The 13,993-nt window shown below is 45.1% G+C and overlaps 1 protein-coding gene across 4 annotated transcripts; it reads right to left on the bottom strand.

Annotated features, from left to right (window-relative positions):
• Nucleotides 1-409: 409 nt before the first annotated feature.
• LOC117439304 (chromodomain-helicase-DNA-binding protein 8-like) lies at nucleotides 410-6,596 on the bottom strand. Of its 4 annotated transcripts, none has more exons than XR_004551141.2 (8): nucleotides 6,155-6,596; nucleotides 5,416-5,485; nucleotides 5,223-5,334; nucleotides 3,298-3,396; nucleotides 2,690-2,801; nucleotides 2,332-2,489; nucleotides 2,040-2,194; nucleotides 410-895 (listed from the first exon to the last, which is right to left on the bottom strand). XR_004551141.2 is itself a non-coding variant. In XM_034075194.2 (8 exons), the coding sequence occupies exons 5-7, from the start codon at nucleotides 2,698-2,700 to the stop codon at nucleotides 2,093-2,095; spliced, it is 264 nt and encodes an 87-aa protein (XP_033931085.1). In that variant the 5' UTR covers nucleotides 2,701-2,801; nucleotides 3,298-3,396; nucleotides 5,223-5,334; nucleotides 5,416-5,485; nucleotides 6,155-6,553; the 3' UTR covers nucleotides 410-895; nucleotides 2,040-2,092. The 4 variants fall into 4 exon arrangements, 3 of the variants coding, with proteins under 3 accessions (XP_033931085.1, XP_071057920.1, XP_071057921.1); XM_034075194.2 differs by having other exon boundaries at nucleotides 2,332-2,482; nucleotides 6,155-6,553; XM_071201819.1 differs by having other exon boundaries at nucleotides 2,332-2,482; nucleotides 5,223-5,321; nucleotides 6,155-6,553.
• Between the last annotated feature and the right edge of the window lie 7,397 nt (nucleotides 6,597-13,993).

The raw sequence follows: 13,993 nt of genomic DNA, 5'->3' as shown, positions 1-13,993 counted from the left end.
GTTCATTCCTCGCAAATTCTGCACAGAGAGTGCCCTAACTTACAGCAGTTGAAAAGATTTGTGAAAGGATAAATTCTTCATGGGCTTCAATGGCTTTAGTAAAGGGTGTTTTATGGTTGCTTGTATTATCCTCAGATAGTGGTTTGTTTAAATAACTAGTGACATTTTATAAATATTGCAAAAAATGGCTACAAAATATATAACCTGGCCGGCTTAGCCAGTCTGTATTTCTTCAAGCACCACAAGATTCATAGTTTATAAAGTACAATTCTGGGTCATTGATTGTGTCATTTCTCCAAACACATACAGTAAAAATGGTGCAGGAAAAGGACTTTACATTGTATTATACTTAAAGACAGGACTATTCAGTTAAGAGAAGAGAAAAAGGAAAGCAAATTGTCATAATGGGTGATGTAACCTTAAACAAATCAAATCAAGTTTTATTTATATAGCACATTTATAAACGATTTTTGGTGGAGCCAAAGTGCTGTACATATAATCAAAATAGCCTACAGTAGAGACACTTTACAGCAAATACAACAGCACAGATTGTTCAGAATATCAGTATGAGAAAAACGACACCCTCTGTCCTTAGACCCTCACATCGTACAAGGAAACAGTTCCGGAGAAAACCCACATTTTAAGGGAACATGGGAGAAACCTCAGGGAGAGCAGCAGAGGAGGGATCCCTCTCCCAGGTCGGACAGACGTGCAATAGATGCCGTGTGTAAATCCAAGAGATAATACATTTTACAGCGTAGGTAGACCGAATTCAAAATGTAAACAGCAACAAAGAAATTATAAAAAATGTTTTTCTTTTTCTTGTTAATTCCCAATCTGGCCAGCATCTCTTGGTCCTCCACGTCTTTCTCGTACAGCCACAGCTTGAAGCAAACTGAAAATAAGAAACAACAATGTTTTAACAAATCATATTCAATAATGTGATGACAGAACTGTAAACAGAATAGCTGAAACTTTAACAAAATAAATAACTCAGTTACCTCTAATCATTAAGCCATGTTTGTATCATTGAGTTAACTTTGTGTGTTGCTGCTAGCATACAGAACACCTGACGTGGAAACGTTACTCGTGCATGGGGCTACAGAGCTACTAGAAAGACAGTCCGGTGCATTCCTCCGTCTGAATGTGGAGCACTTTTGCTAAATGTTTAGACAAATAGCTCGTGTTACCGCCCTTACATGCTAAACTCTTTTTGCACTATTGGCAACAAGCATGTTCCACCTCAAGACAAAGCCCCCAGGAAGTGCGCCGGACTCTGAGGAAAATATTCGTTGTGTCCAAACGGCGGTACTACAATTTCCTTATCAGTCTGTGACGTCGACTGGCCCAGAAATACTTTTTCCCATTGACTAACATGGGGAAAGAGACGTCTGTAAATCGGTGGATAATTTTTTTGAAACTAAATAAACTACCCAGTATGAACTATTGTATAGCCCTAGAATCATTAAGTCCTTAAAGCTGTAAAATGCACTAAAAGCCGAATCTAGATTTATTCTCTCTCTCCATTCATTCTAGTGAGCCGAGAGTGTGTGCTCGGGGGGGCGGGGCTTAAGGGGTGCTTAGTTCTCTCCGCCATGTGTTTGTGTGCGCACGCGCGTGTGTGTGTTGCATGCATGTAGCAGGTTCTGTGTGTAAACTGCCCACCCCCTCGCACACCGACAGGGGAGAGAGATCTCTCGTCTGGATTGGAAAGATCGAAAATAAATCATAGACGCACTTTGTAGTCTTATTGCATATTAGAAACGGAGTTGGCAACAGTAAGACTGCGATATAATGTTTATGTAGATATAATACATATGACATCTATTTTTTAAATGTCTCCAGCACCGATAAAAAGATCGATAACGTTGGACGTTAACGGTACCACGGTCTTTCATAATTCAGCCCCGGGGCCCATTTAATACCAGGGCTCGGTACCCATCCCTAGTTTTAATTATTACATCATCAATATTACATTTCAAATAACCAAGAACTTGGTGTCTCAAAAGCTCAAGTGGCTAGTGCTGCTATGAACATACCTGGTGATGGTGATGATGGTGGCTCTTCGCTGCAGGATCTGGTCCATGTCCTCCTAGCAGAAGCGATGGCCTTCGTCGTTCTCGTCCATGATGGCGGCGTAGGCTCCTTTCCTCAGCAGGTCCTCGATCTCCTTCTTGGAGAACTGCTGGACCGGCTAAAGGCGACGCAGAGAGACATTTACACAAGTGGATTTAGAAAACTCTTTTTGAAAATAAACTAAGCGTACTGCAACAGCGACTGACCCAAACATGACTTGGCATCTAGAAATATGACAGATTTTCTTTTTCTCACCCCGTTGTTGTTGCCACTCATGCTCTGCAGGACGGGACGGTCCAGCCCGAGCTTCAGACTAGCTTTATCCAGCATTTCCCTCTCATAGTTTCTAGTGATCAGACGGTACACCTTCACCGCCTTAGACTGGCCAAAACGATGACGAACCGAGCTTGAGCCTGAAATAAAAAATTAAAAGAGGGGTCAAAAGAGCATCATGTGCAGCTGCTGTTCAACATTTTTAAGCATTAAGTGGGAAAATAATATACACTTAAAGAACCGAGGGAATAAACGGAAAGACTGTTGTTGTTGTTGTAGCCCTATTGAACTATCTTTAGGATGGACAGAGCAGATATATATATATATATATATATCGTACCTGCAGGTCATTTTGAGGGTTCCAGTCAGAGTGGAATATCACACAGGCGTCTGCAGCAGGGAGGTTCACAAGCTCTTGATCAGGTGTTTGATGTGGGCTGGCATGATCCTTTCTGCAGCGATGAATAAAGAAAACAAAGAAGACATTCTTAATAATAGTAACAACAATAATATTAGTATAACTATTTATATAGCACTTACACAATAATTGCAAAGTGATTCTCACAACAAAAATAAAGAACAAAACAATAAATAAACTAATTATTATAGGAATGTTAAAATACAAATAAATGATAAACATTCTGAGAGGCCGACTACAAAAGGTAGACTCAATGGCTCTTGATGACATCAATGAGCAGTCCCAACACATGCTGCTGTATCAAAAGAAATAGGTCCAGATTTCTTCTATTTAGTGTTGGATGATTTGTTGTATTGATTGCTGATGGATGTTAAGATATGTTTTACAATTATAACAAAAAGATTATTGTAATTGGAATCAAAAAGTTTACAAATCGTAGTTTTAATAAAATGACTAGCAATATAGGATTTATTCAACAGCGGTAAAGCATTAAGTTGCTAAATTAACGTACACTGAACTGTAAAACTTACCACTATTTAGGAAAGGACCTGATCAGAAGGGTTGACTAGTAAGACAGCAAAGAGGCGGAGGAGGTCTCTGTCATGTACAACCATTGGTAGATGTTACACCTGAAAGAAAGATAAGGAAATAAGACAGCACAGGAGGACAAACACCTTCTTAAAGGGAAATGGAAACACTTTTCAAACTGCTTTCCATGCGACAATATTACCATTAGGAAATGTATTGATCTAGTCTATTTCCAATGTAAACGATCGAGATACGCGAATTTACTTTTTGAAATACGTGCCTAATGACCATGGGCGCTGCCATTGCTCCGGGACTTTTCCAGTGACGTCACTGATTGGGTACGGCTTCCTGGGCCAAAGCTCAATAACAAACAACATGGCGTGCAATGCACCAGTAGTTTACATTACAAGAAAACGGTCGTCGTCAGGAGTTTATTGTATTGCCCCAGGCTGCACAAATGGATTTTATACAAAGAAGGAAGAAGTACATTTCCATAGGCTGCCACTAAAGGATGAGAAGCTGCTCAAAGTCCAGTCTGGATGCCTGGTTCAATACAAAACATTGGATTTGAAGCCAGGATCTGTTCCCACAATATTCGATTTCTCAACGTATGCAGTCGGGAACACCGACCGTCCCAGCACGTCGGCCGCGCAAGACAATGACAGTGTCAACAAACGTGAAGTTCGAGCCACCAAACGAGTTGCTTCAGCTGCCGAGAGAGAGGTAAATATTGCAGCACTACCAGATTACTAGCTCACACATGTATTTACTGACACAGTGTGACCTTATTAATTAACGCAATCGCGTCCAAACTAAATGGTAGCTATTATGACGTACAATAGAGAATTGGGGGTGTTCTATAGCTCAACTAATTAAACTGGCATACACACGCTCATCTGTCGAAAACAGCCCTAAAAAGGCTAGTATTGCTATTGATGGATGGTATTGCAGGACCCAGAGAGCACAGAGCGGACAGCAGATAACGGAATTGCAGTTGTATTGCTTATAGATTATCAGAACATTTCAAAGGGGACACAGCCCCATTGGATATTAACCTATGGATTAACTACATCATCGTTTTTATCGTTGTAATGCCATTGAAGACCAGATTAGACCAGACAATGAGGAAGGTAAGCCGTTAGCCTGGCGTATGTTAGTACCTAGCGCCACTTGTTTTGATGTACGTTTTTGTGGATAACCTCGCGAGTTTGTATCTTCCAGTGTTGAGGTGGGCACCGTTAGATTCTGTGTCTCCTTGCGATCATAAACGATGTGTTGGATGTGCGGCTAGGATAAGTAATAAGGGAGCTATCGGTGCAGTAATAGGTTAGCATTTTCGCTCGGGGCTAATTCAGAGGCTCACTGTTAGCATTGTGTTTTTTTAATTTTTTTATTCCGGATCGTATGCCACTCTATTCGACCGAATCGGTTCATAAGCATAGGCCATGGGATGCCTGGTAACTGTAGATGCTTCCACATCAATGTCATCTCCCGACGAATAGTCAAATTCATCGTTCAAAACGTCGATTTCATTGCAAAATTCCTCCATCGCTGCCATATCTGCTACGTTGTGTTGACTTTCGGTGGAGCGAAAACACAGCCAGTGACGTCACCATTTGGGACTCCCCTAATGGCGGCGGCCTGGTCCCGGAATTCCCCACCCGGCCGGCGGATAATTAATTTTCTTTTGGCGAGTAATATCATATACAATAAATATTACGATCAATATCCATTGTAAAATGAATAAACTACCGGAATATTATAACTGTAATTGGTGTTTCCTTTCCCCTTTAAGTAAAAGACCAAATCATGTCAAGCTTAACCTGAGGCTGTTTTTTCAGTCTTTACAATGCACAGTTGGAAATTACATTCCAAAAGCTAAATTCAAACTCAACACCATAAATAACTGGGTACCAAAGTGCTTTACCTGATCGGACACGTTCCACACGGAGCAGCAACCATCCGGCTGGCCGTATGCTGCATATCATCTCCTCCCTCTCCACTGTTTCCAGTAGATCTCTACTGCCTGTCCAATAAAACTGAAATGCCCCAAAACAATCATATTTAAAAAGTTAAAAACAATAACTTGCTTTTGGCATTCAAATGTATTAGAATCTCACCTTTTTCCTGGATGTCAGGAAGGCGTTCCCTTCAAGTCCGCAACCAGTCATAGGAGTTCAAATGCAAAGCCTGAAAGATGACAAGAGCGGGAGACTTACATGTTACAAGATAAGTAATACCAGAGCAGTGTTTAGGACATGCAGAGAACAGATCAAATCCCCTGACAGGCTCACACACTTTGGTGATGTCCTCATCTGATAATGATGTTTCATTTTTAGCAGCAAAGTAACATTACTCAAGGTATATGTTGGACCCAACTCATGTACAGTATGTTTTGAATCTCCTCAACAATGGTCTGTATAGTTGAGTAGAAACAAACTGTCCCTGCAGTTTCAGGTAGATTAACAAAGAAAAGTTTGCAATGAAGCACAAAACCCCTCTTTGTATTAAGCTAGCTGCCTGGTGGAGTTAGCTAACGTTAGCTAACTTCATGTCCAACACAAAACCTCTAACGTGCATTACATTGACGATTTTAAACACAACTTAACTCTCTCAACTTGTAAAATAACGTTAATTTAACATACCCTTAAATAACTACATCACGTTTTTCAGGGGCAACACAAACTGCAGAAAACGTTAGCTGCTAACTGTTGTTAGCTAAGACAGCTAGCTCGTAACGATAGCCTCCTAGCAAACGTAAGATTATGTTAACATTAACTTAACGTTGTAAGAAAGCAAAACGAACCTTCGAGACATATTTTACTCTCAGACTGGGTCTAATTGTGTAGCGTTGCTTACCTCCAGAAGGACTTTTAGCTGTTTCCCAGTAGAGACTAGAGAGAGCTGTCAGAGCGGTTGCTCTCAGAAGAGCAGCATTGGGCGGACCAGATAAGACCAGAGCAGACCAGATAAGAACCAGTTAAGTCTTGGAGCCCACCGACGTCTTCCATGTTGTTATTTTCATTTAGTAGTTTGCCTTATAGTCCTTCTCCTCCATTTTCTTGCTCTTCTCGAGTAGTCAGTGTGGTGCTGTTGCTTTGGTCTGGGTCTCTGGACCTGTGAGCTAACCACGCCCCGTTCATTTGCATATAACGAATGGAAATGTCTGATCATGAAATACAAGTCACATGAAATAAGCCATTATGAAATACGAGTCTCTTGAAATAAAGAAACGCGTCATTATGAAATGCAAGTCATCTGAAATAAATAAATATGTCATTATGAAATACTAAAGGACGTTAAAACGGGGGTAGCCGCTGCAATGGAAATGCGCTATAACATACCTTATTCTTACTCCGAGCACTACTTCTGCTCCTCCGTCGCTTCACACTTGCAGAGGGCGATTTCTCAACTGGCCGAACTGGTGTCCTGGTCGGTGATGACACCAGAAAGACCGATGGTACTGCATCTCCATTGAGTAATGGTTGTTCTTTAAATCCCATGTTATGTTTGATCATACTCTCAGAGTAGTCGTCCGGAAATGTGAAATGTTCGCTGCATACATGAGCCTGTAAATCTCTCGGTTCGGGCCGGCCACATTTCGCTAGCCACTGCCTCCGAATGTACTTCTTATGCTTACCTTTTGGCAACAGATGGAACCGAGCATTCCGTGGATTGTTCCTATCCGAATTATGGCAATATTTCGCGATACAGTGAGGCATATTTGAATAGAGAAACTACAGTAAATAACATGGAGATCAACGTGTCTTCGAAAACAAAACGCATGGATTACGTCACGTCCGGGAAATGGCGGCGCCCACAGTGTTGATGTTATTTCGGTATACAATCAGTTTAAAATCACTGATAATGTCATCGGATTAAAAAAAAAAAAAAAGAGACTGGCAGAGACTGGTCTGTTTTATCGGATGATAATTTTTTTTAAATGAGTGTCATGAGCATACCATTCCTTTAAACTTGTATGGTAGTCAGGAGCATCACTTTCTAATGTATATAGATATATTTAGACGGAGGGGATCTAAAGTAATGCTTTAAAATGCAGATTAGATTAATTTCTACCACTTTCTTAAATTCATGGTAGTTTCAGTAATCCCCTGGTAATTGAGGACACAAGTTATCTAAATGACTAATGTCATCTTTATGGCTTTCAGAAAGGACAGGAGACCGACAGGTGACTATCAAAGGACTAGCAGCAGCAGCAGCAGGAGCAGCAGCAGCAGCATATGATGATGATGATGTTAAATGTGTTGTTTTAGGAACATCCATTGCAAATACATGGAATTCAATAAACATTGAATAGCATTTCATGCAGTTTGTCGGTGCCTTTCCCTCCGTGTTGTCATGGTGTGCTGTGCTGCCTCCTAGTCGCCACCATGGTTTGCTGTGCTGCCTGGGGATGCTCAAATCGCTCCGAGAAAGAAGTACGAATGTACGGCTTCCCCACTGACACAGAGTGGAGGAAAAAATGGCTGGCTCAAGTCAGCAGGAGCAATTTCACGACCAACAGCAACAAAATATGTGATGTAATTATATACAAACACTGCATTTGCACTTTTTCACAAAACGAAAACCACACCATTGGGAAAGCTTAATGTTTTGTTTAATACAAAAAAACAGGGAAAGGCTTGAAAAACACTGAGAGTTGAGACTCAGGGTGCAGGGTGAGGGTCTCAGTGCAGGTATTCAGGCTCCATTGAATCCCCCTCTGGTTCTTGTGCTGAAAGAGGGAGTAACAGACAGGAGAAAGGGTTATACACACACAGCACACCTATTGGATGGGAAATGCCTTGGGGAGATAAGGTGTTTACTTATATAAAACAGTAGTATTAAACTTACCTTGTGTTTTCACTCTCACTTAAGTCCCTCTCCCTTTGCCATCAATCCAGAATCAGCTGAGCTGCAACATTATACAGACAGGTAATAATCAACATAATCACAAGGACACAATATGGCTCTGCTAAAAACACTCACTCTTACACGCACCAAAGTTATATTTATCTAATATTTAACTCCCTCCACCCCCGCATACAATCCCGTTTAGAAGCCCCTCTTCTCTAATTCAACATGTTGGACGAAATGACATTAAGAGAACGGAATTTACAATTAAAAGGCTGTTCAACGTGTGTTGCTAACTTGATCGGTATGCTAGCTTAATCTGTTATCTGTAAACGTTCCCTAAATCTACTAATTTAGGGATAATCTACTGACATCCTTTAATACACATGTTCATTTGAATCAGATGTACTGATAATATCCGCAAAATAAATCTTTAAACTTCTTCTTACCTTTAAAAGTCCGTCACGAACGGTGTATTATGCAGCAACTCCACAGCTCTGCCAGCCTTGGCGCTAACTTCCGGGGAACGATTGAGAGGCTCCACGATCCGCCATTGCTGTAAAAAAGTGGTCCATTGGAGTGAACGGAGATGTCGTAACTCTTCTATTAAATGGCTCTGCCCCAACGCATAGATCCGTGGGTGAATAATGTCAATCACCACACAAGCCCCCCCAGTATTCACCCATAGTCAAAATTCTCGTGTCTGGGAGGAAGTACCACACGACCCCGCCGCGTACGGACCACAGGGGCCGAGGAGGGCGGGGCCTCAGGCGAGGGCAGGGGCGCCAACGAGGGCATCCCCACAGGGGGCGGGTCATGGGAGGGCGGCCCCGACGTGGGGGCAGAGCCAACTCCAACGGCCTGGAAACGTCCATGTGAGCAGGCTTAATCCGATCAACGGACACAGTCTCAGGCCTGCCACCAACGTCCACCACCAGGCTCTTGTCCCTGTGACGTATGACCCTGAACGGACTGTCGTAAGGGGACCGCGGTGGGCGTCGTGGCAAATAAAAACGAAATCCGCAGACCGTAATCCGGGGGACACCCAGAAAGCTGGGTTGCTATGCTGCGACGTTGGAACGGACGTGAATGTCCCGGCGGTCTCCAGCAGGGAGGAGCGCTGCTCGGCCGCAGACCAGGGCACAGTGGTGGTGGGAATTAATTCCCCGGGGACCCGTAGCGTCTGGCTATAGTCGAGCTCCGCCGACAAGGACTGCAGGTCTTCTTTGGGGGCACACTTGAGGCCGAGCATAACCCACGGGAGCTTATTCACCCAGTTGCCGTCTGTCAAGCCGGCACGCAGTGACGCCTTCATGGACCGGTGAAACCGCTCACACAATCCGTTGGCCTGGGGGTGATATGCGGTGGTGCGGTGCAGCTTGACCCCCAAACCCACAGCAACAGCGTTCCACAACTCCGAGGTGAACTGAGAACCGCGGTCAGAGGAGAGGTCACCCACGTGCCGATGAAAGCGCGGGCGACGTCGGAAGCTGACGTCGAGGCGAGGGGAACGGCCTCAGGCCAGCGGGTCGTCCTGTCCACCATCGTAAACAGGTAGGTGAAACTGTGAGAGGGGGGAAGCGGACCTACGAGGTCGACATTGACATGGTCAAACCTCCCCTCAGGAATCGCAAAAAGTTCAAAAGGGGCCCTAGTATGGGGGTAGACTTTGGCCCGTTGACAGGCCACGCACGAGTCGACCAAGGACCTCACGTCCTTCTTAAGCCCCTGCCACAAGAACAACTTCACGGACGGCTTCCTACCGGGGTGGAAAAGATTGTGAACCTCCTCAAAAACGGGTCGGCACCAGTCCGCAGGGACCAGCAGGCGAGGCTGGCCCGTGGAGACGTCACACCACAGCTTCGCGCCAGAGTCACCGACCGTGACCTCCTCCAGGCGTAATCCCGTGACCGAGGCCTTAAGGGTCTGGACCCCGTGGTCAGAGGCCTGGTCAGCGCCCATGCGGAGGTAATCGAGGCCCAGCTGCACAGCTCTGATGACCGCTCTGGAGAGGCAGTCCGCGACCACGTTAGCCTTGCCAGCGATGTGTCGTATGTCCGTGGTGTACTCGGAGATGTACAAAAGCTGGCGTTGCTGTCGGGCGGACCACGGCTCGTCCACCTTGGACATGCACAAGGTCAGTGGCTTGTGATCCACGAACGCCGCAAACTCCCGGCCTTCCAGCAGGAAATGGAAGTGGCGAACCGCCAAATAGAGACCAAGGAGTTCTCTGTCGAAAGCGCTGTACTTGCTCTCCCTGGGAGTCAACTGGCGTCTGAAAAAGGCGAGTGGTTGCCAGGCGTCCGAGGGGCGCAACGGAACCTGGTGGTAGCCCCGCACCATGTGGTGCTCTACCCCGTGTTTGGTAGTGGCAGCGGAAAAGGTGGGCTGCGTCAAGTCGGGAAACTCACTGAGAAGGTGCTGAAACTTGTCGCCCTGTGAGAGTGAGCTGGAAAGCCCGCTGAATGACGCTTCGCCGCGGGTACATGTGAACGAGGCAAACGTCAGAGCGTCCACCAGGCGGCTGTTCTTGATGTCCACCAGCAGTCCGTGAGCGCACAGGAAGTCTGCGCCGAGGAGGGCGAAGGAGATGTCAGCCATGACGAAATCCCACTTAAACCGCTGACCCTCGAAGCACAGGTCCACTGTCTTTGTGCCATAGGTGCGAATAGGTTCGTCGTTAGCGGACGTTAAAGGTGGGCCATGTCCCCCACCGGCGGCGTCCTCCACGGTAGCCGGCAGGATGCTCCGCTGAGCTCCTGTCACAAAGGAGTCTGCGACCAGAGAGGGTGTCCCTGATGAACAGGAGCCGGTTGGATGTGCCCACGCTCGCGGCCACTACCGAGCGTAGGCCTTGGCGTTTCCCGTTACCTTCTAGGTGCAGGGGGGACGGCACATCTTCGCTTTCGCCCCGTCGTGCGCATGGTAATAACACAGGCCAGGGCTGGAGTTGCTGACGTCGGCCCCGGAGCTTCTGCTAGGTGGCATGCCTGGACCAGGGAAGGCGCAGCTGGGTGTCGGGGCCAGCACCTCAGGGGCAAAAGCTGGGTTGCCAGGAAGAACCGGTCAGCTTCTTCGGCCAAAGCGCGGGGCTCAGTAATAGTCGTGTTAGCGAGCGCTGTCTGTACATGTGGCGGCATGTGCCGAAGAAACAGTTCTAAGAACAAAAAATGAGGTTCTTCCGTACCCAGCAGGTTGAGCATCATCTCCATGTGGTTAGAAGGCTTGTTGTCCCCCAGGATATGAATAGCGAGCAGGCGTCGGGCCCGTTCCGACCGTGACAGCTCGAAAGTAGCAGGAAAGCCTTGAACGCTGCATATTTATCCTGGGCAGGAGATGTAGTAATAAAGCCCACCGTCCGGGTCGCAGTGGAGCTCCCCAGCGCCGAAACGACGTGAAAATAGCGTGCTGCGTCGTCAGTCACTCCACGGAGGGCGAACTGAGCCTCCGCCTGAGCGAACCAAGCATGTCTCCCAAAACTCCAGCAGTTTGAAAAAAACAGCGTTATTTGCCATGCTCGGTTCAGTCTCAGATCCTTCAACGAGACTTATGTCGGGGTCACCAATGTAGTGACGAGAGACGGTAGTCGGAGGCGGGGTATGAAAGGTACAAGCTAGACTTTTATTGAGCATCTGAAAACACATGTAAACAACTTTATGCCCGGGAAGCGAAGTCCGGTTCACTAAAATGTCCGTGCGGAACAATACCCCAACCAATTGATCCATGGGTGAATAATGTCAATCACCACAACAGTATATAAAACCATGCTCGTATCTACAACTTATAGAAAAGCAAAACGGCGTCAGTTTAGACATAATTCTGTCCTCCTGCTTACCGCATCATTTGAGAAAACATTTCATAACATTAACACAACATATTCGAGGTGGTTTTCAATAACATATCCGTATTTATTTATTTCTCCAGGTGATGTTTTTGTGTGCACTGAGGAGTCTCAAACAGGCGTTTGTTTAATCATTTTAAGATTGGCTTTAATCAATGTTTGAAAATGAATTCTTCATATCTGATAAATGAGAGGTAACATTTTATATATGGTATTATTTCCACATATTTCTCTCCATCCTTCCTTCTGCCAACGGTGTCGCAGTTTCTCGTCTCTCCCGTTTTTGTGCTTAGTGCGTACGCATGGGTTAGAGTTTGCGTGGAGGACCGCACATTTTCCCGTCAAGTTAGTATTTCATAAATCGCAAACATTGCGTAGAAACTGGCGTATGCCATTTTTCGAGCATATATCCCTTTATAAATGAGGCCCCTGCCCTGGGCCCTCGCAGTAAACATGAACAAGACAAATATCTTCCAAATAGATCCAGTTAAATACCTTCACATTAGGAACTCTTAAAATAGAAAAAAACGGTACAGAATAAAACAATCTAGGCTTGAAATAAGTTCCACTGGGAGTTTTAACCCAGCAATAAATGAACTGTAAGAAAAAGCACAAAGGGCATTCTACTCAATGAAAAGTCAAATTTACATTCAAATCTAGTTTAAATTACTGGAACCCGTCCATAGGACCGATCATTCTCTATGGTAGTGAAGGGTTGGGCCCTCTCCCAGTTGAAATAATTTGTCTTAGTGAAGGGTTGGGCCTTCTCCCAGTTGAAAGTAAACTACATTATAAAACACCAGAAACCAAACTATATCACCAATTGAAACACACAAACAATAGCACAAAGCAAAATGCAGTGCTATCTGGTCCTAGAGAAGCTCTACCATGAACACTACAGACTCAGTGAGAACAGATTTAAAAACAAACATCCTGAATTTGACCAATCCCAAACTCCCCAAAAGAAAATCAAAACCTTCTTCTTGAAGGGAACCCTTGCTAAGCTAACTTTCAATAAAAAACTATTTCACCACTATGAGAAAACATCCAAATTAACTGAACCAAACATTTCCCTCTCATTTTAAACACTAGACCACGCCCCCTTTGGGGAGCAGCTCACCTGATCTAGTGGGAGGAGCCACGCCCCCCTTCTTCTTCAATTGATTACTGGCGGGCCGCAAACAACTTAAACGTGCATACTGCCCATGGATGTATAATAGAGTGCCACAGTGACTCGTCCTAAAACCCGGACGTAAGTTAGCATTTTACCACTTCCAGTTCCTTCGACAAAAACCAATGCAATTTCTCCATAGGATTTTGGAAAATAGCTCAAAAATAAGGTCTGCGGTTGACACAAATTGAAGAGACAGATCACGTTTTGTTCAGCCGGATAATATCCACATGTCTGCCCTACTTTTATAATTTTCGAATCATAAATCTAATCGATAGACACTGGTACTTGCGTACCATGCTGCGAATGGATCTGGCCCTTCCAACATCCAGGACATGGTTAAACCGTACACCCCAGCACGTGCACTCCGCTCTGCATCAGCCAAACGGCTCGCTGCACCCTCACTGCGAGGGGGACCCAAGTTCCCATCAGCAAAAACACGTGGGTTTGCTATCCTGGCTCCAAAATGGTGGAATGAGCTCCCCATTGACATCAGGACGGCAGAAAGCTCACACACCTTCCGGCGCAGACTGAAAACTCATCTCTTTCGACTCCATTTCGAGCGATAGAATTACTAACAAAGCACTTGTATACTAACAAAGGACTGGCTTATCTAAAGCCAGTTGAGTAGCACTTGAAATGTTTTGGCTCCATGAAACCTGATGTACTTATGATTCTGTTTTCTTCTAGTTTGTATCTTCTTGGTCGAATACACTTATTGTAAGTCGCTTTGGATAAAAGCGTCAGCTAAATGCAATGTAATGCCGAGACGCTTCTGAGCCACGATGGACACACACGCATTGACTAGAGTGGCCACGATCACTGCGCGGCA

The sequence above is a fragment of the Pseudochaenichthys georgianus genome, chromosome 23 (genome assembly GCF_902827115.2).
Source record: "Pseudochaenichthys georgianus chromosome 23, fPseGeo1.2, whole genome shotgun sequence".
In the NCBI taxonomy this organism is placed as follows: domain Eukaryota; kingdom Metazoa; phylum Chordata; class Actinopteri; order Perciformes; family Channichthyidae; genus Pseudochaenichthys; species Pseudochaenichthys georgianus.
The sequence above is the reverse complement of the archived record's forward strand: the minus strand, read 5'-3'. Positions and strand labels throughout refer to the sequence as shown.